Source organism: Pygoscelis adeliae, unplaced genomic scaffold (assembly GCF_000699105.1).
Source record: "Pygoscelis adeliae isolate BGI_AS28 unplaced genomic scaffold, ASM69910v1 Scaffold114, whole genome shotgun sequence".
In the NCBI taxonomy this organism is placed as follows: Eukaryota; Metazoa; Chordata; class Aves; order Sphenisciformes; family Spheniscidae; genus Pygoscelis; species Pygoscelis adeliae.
The window spans coordinates 2,842,504-2,853,938 of NW_008824587.1; the positions used below are offsets into that span (position 1 = coordinate 2,842,504).

The 11,435-nt window shown below is 38.6% G+C and overlaps 1 protein-coding gene across 4 annotated transcripts in view; it reads left to right on the top strand.

Moving 5' to 3' along the window:
- Positions 1-6,847: 6,847 nt before the first annotated feature.
- The window catches only part of TSC1 (tuberous sclerosis 1), a 21,763-nt gene continuing 17,175 nt past the window's right edge, over positions 6,848-11,435 (top strand). For 3 of the 4 annotated variants that reach the window (XM_009322061.1, XM_009322062.1, XM_009322064.1), the window contains exons 1-4: positions 6,848-6,912; positions 8,307-8,482; positions 9,355-9,458; positions 10,112-10,264. In XM_009322061.1, coding sequence (XP_009320336.1) covers positions 8,377-8,482; positions 9,355-9,458; positions 10,112-10,264 — 363 coding nt within the window. In that variant the 5' untranslated portion in view covers positions 6,848-6,912; positions 8,307-8,376. Of the gene's footprint in view, positions 6,913-8,306; positions 8,483-9,354; positions 9,459-10,111; positions 10,265-11,435 lie in introns of those variants that run through there. The other variant, XM_009322065.1, reaches the window with a different exon arrangement.

Consider the following 11,435-nt stretch of genomic DNA (forward strand, 5'->3'; position numbering starts at 1 on the left):
TCCCCCCCCGCAGCGTGTGTGTGTGTCCCCCCCCGCAGCGTGTGTGTGTGTCCCCCCAGGCCACGCGCCTCTTTAATTTTGCGGGGTTTATCGAAAAAGGTTCAGCACCTCCGTTCCAAGCGCTGAGTAGCGATTTCCAGAGTTCCCCTGCCTCAGTCCCTTGCTGAGGGGCTTCCCTCGTCCGGGGCTAGGCATTAAGGCAGCCGTTAAAAGTCTGTCCCCTTGGTGAGGAAGGCTTTTCTGATTTCCGTGCTCGTGGGTAGGTAATGTGAAGTCAGGATGTTGTTTACTTCTACAAGAAAACATTTTGCTTCCTGTTATCACAAAGAACTTGGAAGACTGCAGTTCTGAAGTTTTCACCCTTTGTTTGCTATGGATGCGGCCTCTATCCTTGTTTTATCAGTTTAGTCAGTGCTTCCCTCCTTGTTGGTTTTTTTTTTAATGAGTTTTTTCACAAGGCAGTGAGTGAAAGAACATGCCTTAAAGTTATATATGATTCAAAACCCATAGAAATGACACAGAAACTGGGATCGGGTTTTGTGTGTGGAACTGTTTCCAGAACTGTTTCCAGAGAACCTTCCAGTGGATGCTAATACCATTTTTCATTCTTTGTCTGGCCTGATCCTGTAGTTCCCTGACATTAACTTCTGTGGCAAGTTAGAAATCCGTCATAATCAAAGCACTACTGAAGCGATGCCATTAGGTGGAAAAATTCCTCTTCAGTTTACATGTATGAACAACTAGAAACTGAATCTTTGAAAACTCGGGAAGTTTTAATAATTAGTGCAAGTATTGGGAATACATACTTCTGTCTGCAGTTGACTTGATTTTGCTAAGCAGCAATCGGGTAGTCTGCTTATCAGAAACAGGTACGCCACGTTTAAGCTTAAATTCGTGGGCTTAAAATCCTTTACTCAGTAAAACACTTGTTTGGTTTGGTTTTGTTTGTTCATTTGTTCTGTTTTTTTAGCAGCCTAGTCAACCCGGTACTAAATTGCCTTTATGGGGAGTTGCACGGACTTACTCAGATGAAAATATAGTCAGAATATCTAATGTGTCGTGAGATAAGGTTTAATTAAAATGATTTTATCTTTGGCTGTGTTTAATCCTGGCTCCTTAACTCTTTGTTACTTGAGAATTTCCTTTTATGGTGACTAACAAAAAGTAGCATTATTAAAGGGTTTCCACGTGAGATATACTGTCCAGTTGCAGATGTTTTGGTGTTTGAACAAACATTTGACTTTAGTAACTATTTATAGTTTAAAATGAATGCTGGCCCTATTTAGAGCTGGACTGCTGGGATGTTGACTTGTACCAATCCCCAAAATTCTTGCAACTGCCAAACACTTTATATGAGCTGGTGCTGTGATTACCAAAGTCAGTCTCTATAAGACCTGAATAGCCTATAACACACATGCACGCACACACATGCACAAACATCTCTCTCTCTCTCTCTCTCTCTCTCTCTCTCTCTTTGGAAGAGATACCTTCTGTAATAAGCAAATCAAATAATCAAAGCACTTTTTAATGGTGGAGGCAGGGGAGGGGTGCCAGATTTTGTGGCATGTTGCAGACAGGTGTGTATATTTTGAAAGAATGTTACAGCTTAGGTTCTTGGTCTGGTATGTAGCCGCTATATTTTCATGTAGTTTAATAAACATAATGAGGACAAGTAATAATACTTCCTTTGTTAGCTTAAGCATTCTTCGGGTAGCACGTTAAGATACAGAGCAAACTTCTTGCAGTGGTGGACTGCTATCACTTTCCTGGGTATTGTTCTTTTTTGTGGTTAATTAAGAAGTTACACATCATTTGGTATTGTTCTGTGTAATGCCTACTTTAATTCTTGGAGTAGTTAAAATGCCTTGACTGAGTACACTAGGTAGTTTGCAGTGGTTTCAAGATTTACTGAATTGCAGCCTAACTCTTTGAATATGCTTAAAGGTTTCTCTTGGCAAAAAAACTGCTGCAGAGATTTAGGAGTCTCGCTCGTTGAGTTACCGCGAAGTCTAGAGCTCTCTGTTTACCTGTTCATACTTTTAAAAAGAGTCCTTAGTTGAACTTATTTTCCTTGTGTACTCTTAATTAAATTTGCATAGAAAAACAATGCTCGTTCTCATTTATTTATTTGCTATTAATATGTGCAGTTGTGTATAAGGAATTGAAATAATTCCCTTTCAGGTTAGTCACTGGCTTGTTAGCATGGCTTCTGCCAAAGGGTTCAGTGCCAGCCCTACCACGTTTGGGCTTTTTTTGGCATGCATTGCTTTTAAACAATTTTCTCTCTGACAGAAATTTGATGGGTAGCAATTAGCATAGTGTATTAGCACAGCATAGTTTCAAAAGAATCTTAAAAATCGCTGAATATGATTCTCTCTCTTTGTTTGGGGTTATTGGGTTTTTGTGATCTTCCTGTTCCTGCATCGGTTAAGCACCTGTAATAAAGTACAGGAGAATGTATATAATGTCAAGTTATAACTATAAATAATTATCGAGTTTAGGAATGGGGTCTTGTATCAGATCTTAAAATAACCAGAAAAATACAGACTACTAGAAGAAGCCAGACACCTTCATTCTTTAAAAATGAATAAATAAATTAAATTAATTGTACTGCTAGTTGTAATGATCAGTTTGAACTGAGGTTTAAAGTGTTTAGAGCTGTTGTTATTTCTGGGTGGTGAAAAAGGGAATGATCAGCTGCTTACTTTCCTATTGCCACCAGTGGTTTTTTTCCCTACTGTCACTTTTCATTCATTGCTTATGTCACTCCTATAATGGTAGTGTTTAGTTTACCTGTGAAGAAAATATAAAATTGAGTATTGTTGGGAAATAGAAAATGGGTTTGGATTTTTGTAGATCGGATGGGAGGGAGTGAGGCTTATCCTTTCATGACAAACATTTCAAAGATTTGAGTGAGAAGGGCTGCTTTGTTGTCAATCTGAATTTTTCTTTGAAAACAATGATTGCAGTAAAATACATCTGTCCTCATTCATGGCCTCTGCCAAAGCCGTACCTGAGGACTACTTTACCTGCAGTAGAAATCAGATGGAAAAGTGTAAGTCTTGAGGTCTGGCTTCACTTCATTGCTGTCAGCAGTGCTCTAATGTTGTTGAAATCCCCCTTTTCTCTTTGGGGGGGGGGGATAACCATTTACTGGCATGCCCCAAATTTAACTTATGATTAATGAAGAGGGATGAAATGCTGATGTTGATCCCCCACATGCCACCCCCCAGAATAAATGCTTCTGGTGTCTGAATTTCTATGTTGTCTCAGCAAATGCTGAGGACGTTCTGGGAGGAGTGTGCGTGTGTGTTGAGTGTGTCCCCCTCCTCCCCACCCCTCAGAGAAGCATAACTGGCACTACCAGCTGCTTTTTCATTTGGCTTGAGATAAAAATACACTGAACAGAAGAACATCTTCTCTTGACAGAATTACTTACAGAAGTCATAATCTTTTGAAATACTCTGCTATCTCTTTCTCTGTTTAGCCTTTTCCAATGAATATTTTTACAGTCTTTTCCTTTGTCTTGAGTTTATAGCTTAACAGGATTGTGTTGCTGTTAAATTAGCTACTGAAAAAATTTTTAAAACAAGTTGGTGCTTGGCTTGTTGGCGTCTCCTTTTTCTTCTGTAAGCTGGCTCCAAAGTTGTATTGGTACTTAAAATTAATACTTTTTATTAAAATTTGTCTTTATGAAAGCTCTTGAATATAAGAAGTTTGCTATTGGTGTTTATATCTTCCAGTGAGATTAAAATGTTGCATTTTAAAAGGTATTTAAACAGATTTTTTTCATTCTTTACTAAGTAGTGCCTTGGATCTTTTACATAAAACTAATTTTAAAAGTTAGTGAAGAATCAGTGACTCAAACCATATGGAAAAGATACTGACTTCGTTTTAATCCTGTCAGTTCCAAGTATGGCTGCAGAGGTGTGGAAATTCCTCTAATAGGGGAATGATTGCAGTAGCTAGGGATGGAAGCATTAAAGAGACTCATCTTGTATACTGTGTGTTTGAGAAGAAAGACGTGGTCATGATATGATACTGTAAAGATTTCAGGGAGATCCTGTTCACCACACATACAAAATACTGTGGCATTCAATGGATGATCTCACTGGTAATGGAAGTTCCTTAACCTGGCCTGTCCTGAGTTCCTTATCTACAAGATTTGAAAATCATATCACAAATTACTGGTGGGACTGGTCATAAATCACGCTGATACAATGGCCCCTGGGAACTGTACTTCATCTACCAGAACACAGTGTTTTCTGATTGAAGTTAAAAGCCTGTTGCCTGTAAACTAGTTATTCAGCTGTCTTTGCTTAAAAAAAGTGTGACAGAATTTAAGGCTATTGCTGTAATTTCCTGGTTTGTTCATTTACATTGGGCATTGCGGACCCAGTATGATTAGAGGATCTCAGCCTTAGTCTGCCTTAGGATTTCAAATCTGTCCCTCACAAGTGACTTCACAAGAGATCCTGCATTGAGAAAGCTGTGATTTGCTTTTGTAAAATTGTGACTTTGTGTATAGCAGGGTGACAACATTATCTGCTGAAGTTACATGAACACCAGTATAAACTTTCCACCTAGTGAAGTACCTATGCGTAATACTGTCCCATTTTCAGATGTGGTTTGGAATACTTTTGTTAGTATTTTGAATACTGGCGATTAGTGGAGATTGCTCCACTTCATATAAAGCACTTCAGTGCATGACTGACTGATTGACAAGTTCATTTAAACTATGCTGGATTTATTGGCACAAGGTCACTTGAGCCATCTGTTTTAACTAGTTTAGGGAGCTTGGGGAATTATTAGTTACCTACGTGTATAGTTATCGGCAACTAAGCTTGCGTTATCAACCTTGCTTTTATCTGATTGTAGTGTTTGTGCATGCCATCAGGCCAATAGCATAAAGTTTGGAATCCTCTTACCTACTGAACACTTAAACCGGTGTTTTTCCCATCTGTCTGCAAGTGTATTGTTGAACCTGACTTCCAGAAACATTCATGTTTCTTGATTTCACTATGCTACAGTTTTTCCTCTGGCAATTATGAAATTAGTGAAACCTGCTGTTGAGGTTTTTACTGGTGTGATGAAGATCTGGTCCAAGTATAGTAGTATTACTAGAGGAAAATAAGAAATAAAAGCATTCTTTTCACGCTGGTGGGGTGCAGGGAATCGAAGAAAAGAGAGTTGACAAGGTCTTTATGGGGTAAAAAAGCAGAGACTAGCATTTATGCTGCTTTAATTCTCAAAACAGGTTTTGCTTGCAGCTAGTTTGGGGGTGTGGTCATGCATCTCTTTTGTTAACAAGACTTTAAACAACTAATTCATGTTGCTTAGGAAGCTGGTGAATCTATTGCTTAACCATAGCTGAGACTGTATCCTGATAGAAATTAAGGCACCTATGTTAGCAAGCCCTTTACGGTCTCAAAGACAGTGTTCTCAGAAATAAAGAAATAGATTACTTGCAGTAAACTATTTCCCCACATATAGTTCTGCATGCATTCTGGGTATCTCAGTGTAACTATAATTTAGTAAATTAAATATCACAGTGCTTACTATAAACTAAAAAAGCAATTGACTCCTGAAAATGAGTAACAAGAGTGGAAGGTTGACTCCTTAGGTTGCATGGATGAGTGGTTTTAAACTGTTTGAAAGGATGGTGTCACTTTTTGGACATTGTTTGCCTTCTAAACAGCAAGCTCTTTGAGGAAGAAGTTGAAGCTTGGAAGTCTGCACAATGCAGAGTAAAAAAAAACAACAACCACCAACCAACCAACCAAAAAAACCCCAGAACCCCAAACCACAACAAATCCCAGCCCTAATCTTTTTGGAAAGCAGAGACCCATTCTGTATTTGAGTAAAAAGCAACTCTTTTCCACCACCCCAAGTTTCTGTTTTGTTGTCTATAGTTGAAAGTCTTGCTTACACTACCAGCCAGTTTTAAGTTTGCAGTTTTTAAGGTCTTGCCAGCATGGGATGTGAAAAGGAATAACATTTAAATCTGAAACACTTCAGTTAGCAGACTCTGCTAGCTGCTTGTAGGTGAACAGAAATTTTATTTGGACTGTTCAGCTATGATCATTGAAAACTGAGGGTGGGGGTTTTTTGTGTTCTGGAACTCTGATTACTGGAACATTTCAAGAAAGTTTGTTGCTAATGAAATGCCTGTTGTGAGTGTGATGCCATATTATCACCTTTGAATTTGCTATCAGTGCCAGATTAAGTAAGCTGATGTCTTGTGGCCCTAATAAAAGTGACCTTGGGCAGTTCTGCAAGTACAGAGTGATATGTTGCAAATGACAAAGTTTACTGGTAGAGGGGTTAACTCTTGCTGTCCAGTAACATTGTTAAACATAAATTTTCAAGAAAGTAATATGTATATAAGTAACTACAGAATTATCATTTAACATAGAGCACTGATACATGGTCCTTGGCTAATGTCTAATAATGTTTTGACTAGAATCTAAAGACTTAAACAATTACGGTAATTATTCTATGTTCAGAATTTGGTAGGATAAGAGAAGACTTCTTTCTGTGTAAGATTTTACCTACCATAAATAAAACTCTATAGCAGCTTTTGAAGGTTCACAGTACAAAACTGCAATCTTGTGAAAGCCATCTAGTTGGAGGCAATTGCACAGCTTAACCTGTGGACAATTCTGGAAAGGGCACCTGTGCAACACCTTTTGGTGTTTTTCAAACTAAGGGCTGACTTTTCTCATGCAGGAGGTACGTAGCTCTGCTGTGCTTTGTAAATAACTTAATGCTGTTCTGAATATACAAGGTTTGATAAGGAAGAAATAAATTGTGCCTTTTGTTAACCTCTTCATGCTTTTTCTTTATTAGTGATCATGAAAGGTGTGTGGCTGACAGCATTGCAGACAGAAGCTCGACTCGTCCACAGAACAGGTGCTGTATACACACTTGCAGTAAAAAAAAAAAATCTTGGTTGCAAACTTGGTATGTGTCAGTCTTGCCTTCCATGGAGAAAGTGAAAAATGTATGCTAGCTGGAAGTAGGAGGAAAGAAGAATCATAGAATCATTAAGGTTGGAAGAGACCTCTAAGATCATCGAGTTCAACCGTCAACCCAACACCCCCATGCCCACTAAACCATGTCCCTCAGCGCCTCATCTTACACGTCTTTTAAATACTTCCAGGGATGGTGACTCAACCACTTCCCTGGGCAGCCTGTTCCAATGTTTAACCACTCTTTCAGTAAAGACTTTTTTCCTCGTGTCCAGTCTAAACCTCCCCTGGTGCAACTTGAGGCCATTTCCTCTCGTCCTAGCAAGAAACCCTTGCTAATAAAATTAGGTGTGATGTGAAGCCAGATTCTTTCTGCCACTGGGAATGGTTCAGCATAGGATTCTTATGGATGAAGAAAAACTTGATTCATTTTGTAATAGATAGATAGATAGATGTGATACCTGAATCCCTCCCTTGCTGGTACGTGGGAGGAGGAAGCCATCCTAAAAACCTGAAATGGCTTAGATTTACTCCTGCTTCATACTGTGAAGCTGACCAGTCATGTTACCTGCACACTGTTGCATTTAATAATCTATACAGTTTTTGCACTGCAGAATTTTTAATGTATAATGCACAAATTATACGTGTGAAAACAAGGTATGTTGTGCTGCTAAGCTTGTGATTTAGCATGCACAGGGTGGCCGAGGAACAGCAGCTGTAGTAACCCTAACTGAGTTTCCTGACAGCTGCAACTTGGCCACATTGCAAGTATTAAAGCACAAATCTATTAGTATGCAATAATGCAAAGCCGAGGGCAGTGAATTTCTAATCTAGCCACAGGAGTGGAGAAGGATCTTGAGATGCATATTTTCTCCAGAGTGTAGACCACTATGCAAAGGACTTGAAAGGTTGGCTGGGGAGGAATTGCTGTAAAGAAAGCGAGAATGGAGTGATTCCAGGGAGCTCTTTGCATTTTATTCAAAACTTTAGTCTTAGTTGACTGACCTGGAGAGCAAATTAAAAAATTATGGTAACAGAATGCTCTGACAGTTTATATATGCTAGCCAAGTTTTTCTGCAAAACAGATTAATGTCTTTTTAAAAAAGATGAAGAAAACCCTGCTCGTGACTCATTGGCTTCTTTGTAAACTTTCCTCTTACAGCTTTTATTTGTAAACTTTTCTCTTACAGCTTTTATTGCAGGTGTGTGGCAATCCTTTCAGTGTAAAACTGTTAAGTGGGCAATACTGCAGAAAAGAAATAGGGAAGTGATGAGAGATTTAAGATGGAAAGGGAAAAAGGAAAGCTCATTCATCTGCTCTCTCTTCTCTCCTAGTCTGGTAGAGAGGCACCAATGAGGAACTTCCTGAAATTTTAGTCTCCACATTCATGTTAGTACGTGCATCATGGCACAGCAAGGAAATGTTGGTGAGCTCCTCTCAATGCTGGATTCTCCAATTCTGGGTGTCCTGGAAGATATAACAGCTGCGTTCAAAGATAATCTCGTTTGTGGTATGTATCCTTATATGTAATTGGAGGAAGAGTTTTGCTTTTACACCAATAAAGGTAGAATAATAGGGTTTTTTTTCTATCAAGCACAGTCTTTGCAAATGCAACTTGAAAGAAACTCTTGATACTTGGGTTTGAAATTGCTTTAAGGACTGAGGCTTCTCTTCAGTCCATTTTGTTTAATGGCATGTCTCTTAGAAGGTCTGTTATATAATTGTTAACATGCTATTATAAAATGACTAGCTTTTGCTGGGGCATAACCTCAAGTTGTGAGCTGATGAAACTTTCTTTGTCAAGTATATCTAGAAAGAATTAGGTGTCATCCACATGATGGGAACTAGTGGGATTTTGTTCATTCGAAAAATAAACCACAAAAAACCCCAACCCCAAACACAACAGCAGACCCAGACTTTCTTGAAAAAATGATTGCTGCTATTAAGGCATCCCTTATATTGATAGAGCCTTTTCAGAGCATGAGAGCACTGTCACTGTCCTTGTCCCTGAACTTGCTCTCCTTTATCTGCTGAAGGGAGAGAATGTAAAGTTACTCCTGAACTCTTTACTTGTACTGGGTAAAATATTCTTGCAGTTCAGCTACCTCTAGGTTTTTAAGGTTAGACAGTAATTGTTAGTTATTAAAAAAACGAGTTACTTTCCCTGAGCCAAATGCAATTGCTTGAATGGTTAGGAACTAGAAAATGCAGTTGAGAGGTCTCATTTTCCTAAAGGCCTGGTAAACACTAAGTACTGGTTTATGTTATAAATTAATTGTGTAATAGTTGTTAAAAAGTTGTGCAATGTCCCTGTAACAAATGCTTCATTTTTAGTGTACTGAGAATGTATGGTTTCTTTTCTTGCTGTAAACAAACTGATAGACCGTGGACCTATGCTTGTGAACAACCTGGTGGACTATTACTTGGAAACCAATTCTCAGCAGGCACTGCATATACTGTCCACACTGCAAGAGCCTCATGACAAGGTAAAAAAAAAATCTTGTTATTAAGTGTGGCAGATTTTAGCCTGGTATTGAAGCAGCCTTTAAATAGCATCTGTTAAACTCTGTTTTTCCATTCTGGTATAGAATTACCTTGTTGCAGAGATGTAGTATCTCTGTAGTAAGAGTAGTGAAGTTTTTAAAGAACTTCAAAGGTCTCCGTTTCTTGAGCTGCTTAAACTGACCCAATGAAGCAAAGAACCTCTATAAACGAAAGTTTTCTGAGGACTAACATTGTCTCTTTGTAATGCTACTGCTGCTGCTTCAATGCTGGATGTGTTAGGCTAAAACAAATTGCATATTTTGAGAGCAACTAAGGATTTTTAAAAAGATTGACAGAATGCACTACAAATTGTTTTACTTCTGCTGACCAGATTTTTTTTATTATTTATTTATGATAAGTGTTTTGAAGTGCAGTGACTGCTTCTGGACTGAATAGTTTGCATTTCGCTACCAGCAGACTTAAATTTATTGCTGGGTTTTATTTGCTCTTGGATCCTGTATATTTGTAAAATGCCTGTAGTTTCCATAATTGGCAGTGGCAAACTATTGAATACAGATTGGTGAAAAAGAATATATACCAGTTAAGTATAAATACCTTTCCTTTTTCTACCACTCTCTGCAAAATCCTCTACCAGCATCTACTGGACAAAATTAATGAATATATGGGCAAAGCTGCTACCCGTTTACCCACTCTCTCTCTGCTGGGACACGTGATAAGACGACAACCATCTTGGAAACATAAGCTTTCTCAAGCACCTCTCCTACTTTCATTACTTAAATGTCTCAAGGTAAGAACTGTTAGTTTTGTCTATAAAACACTTGTACACCTGATGTAAACATACATACTTGTAATCCAAGGCATTTGTTTTCTGTTTTGATGTCATTTAGTTAAGCTGTGAGAAGAGAGAAAATGTTGATTAAAATACGGAGCCACAGTTGGAATTATATCAACTAAATGCTCTGTGCTGATCCTGTTATTACTGACAGTCTTGTTTCTAAAAGCCACTGTCACTGTATAACTTTGAGTTAGGAAAGTTTACTAAAACTTTTCTGAAAATAAGTTAAAGACAGAGGGCCATCGGTGAAGTTGATGGATATCTTGAATGTGAACTTAATGAGAAATACAATAACTTCCCATTAGTGCATTTTGAAATTTGTGCATGTATGGTAATATACTCTACTTGCAGTGTAGATGGGCCGTGCAATAGACTATTCCATGGTGAAATTACCTTGGAATTAGGAGACTTTCCCTTCTTAGCTACGGATGTGCTGGATTACAAGGTGTTTCCCCATGCTTTGGGTTGTTTTTTTTCCCATCTGCAAATTTATCAGTTATCATACTGTACAGTACTGTAACAGCGAATAAAGAATGGAAAGTGTTTTGAGACCTGGAATGCATTGTCAGTAATATCATTTAATATGACAGTGAAGAATTCATATTAGTCATTTAAGTCACATTAAAATGCATGATGTAGTCAAGTGCCAGTGCTCTTCAAAACAAAAACACAACAAATTTGTAACTGCCAAAAAAGCAGCTACAAGTGCTGTTACTGAGTGCTGAGTTACTTATGTGCCTGATGAATTCTGTTGTCCTTTTCAGTGTGAGTCTTATCTGATTGTGAGAGGAGTGAAGTGTGTCAGAAAGGTGGTGAGAGTAGAACAGAGATGTGGAAGTGCTAGGGATGTGTACAGAGGAATAGGGATGGACGTGAAATGTGCTGTGAAAGGTTATGTCTGACTGAGGGAGAATAGAGGCCGCAGATTACACAGAGGAAGAAAAATTCATAACACTGAATGTCCGATCAGCCTGGGTGGCTCTTGGGAGATACCAAGACCAGCTCAGTGGCATCTGGCCACAGGCTTACCTGTGCTGTTTACACCCCTATCCTGACAAAGCAGAGGAACTACCAAGAAAACGCGCGTTAAGCTGGGGAAGCAAGTAGGGACCCCACCGGGAAA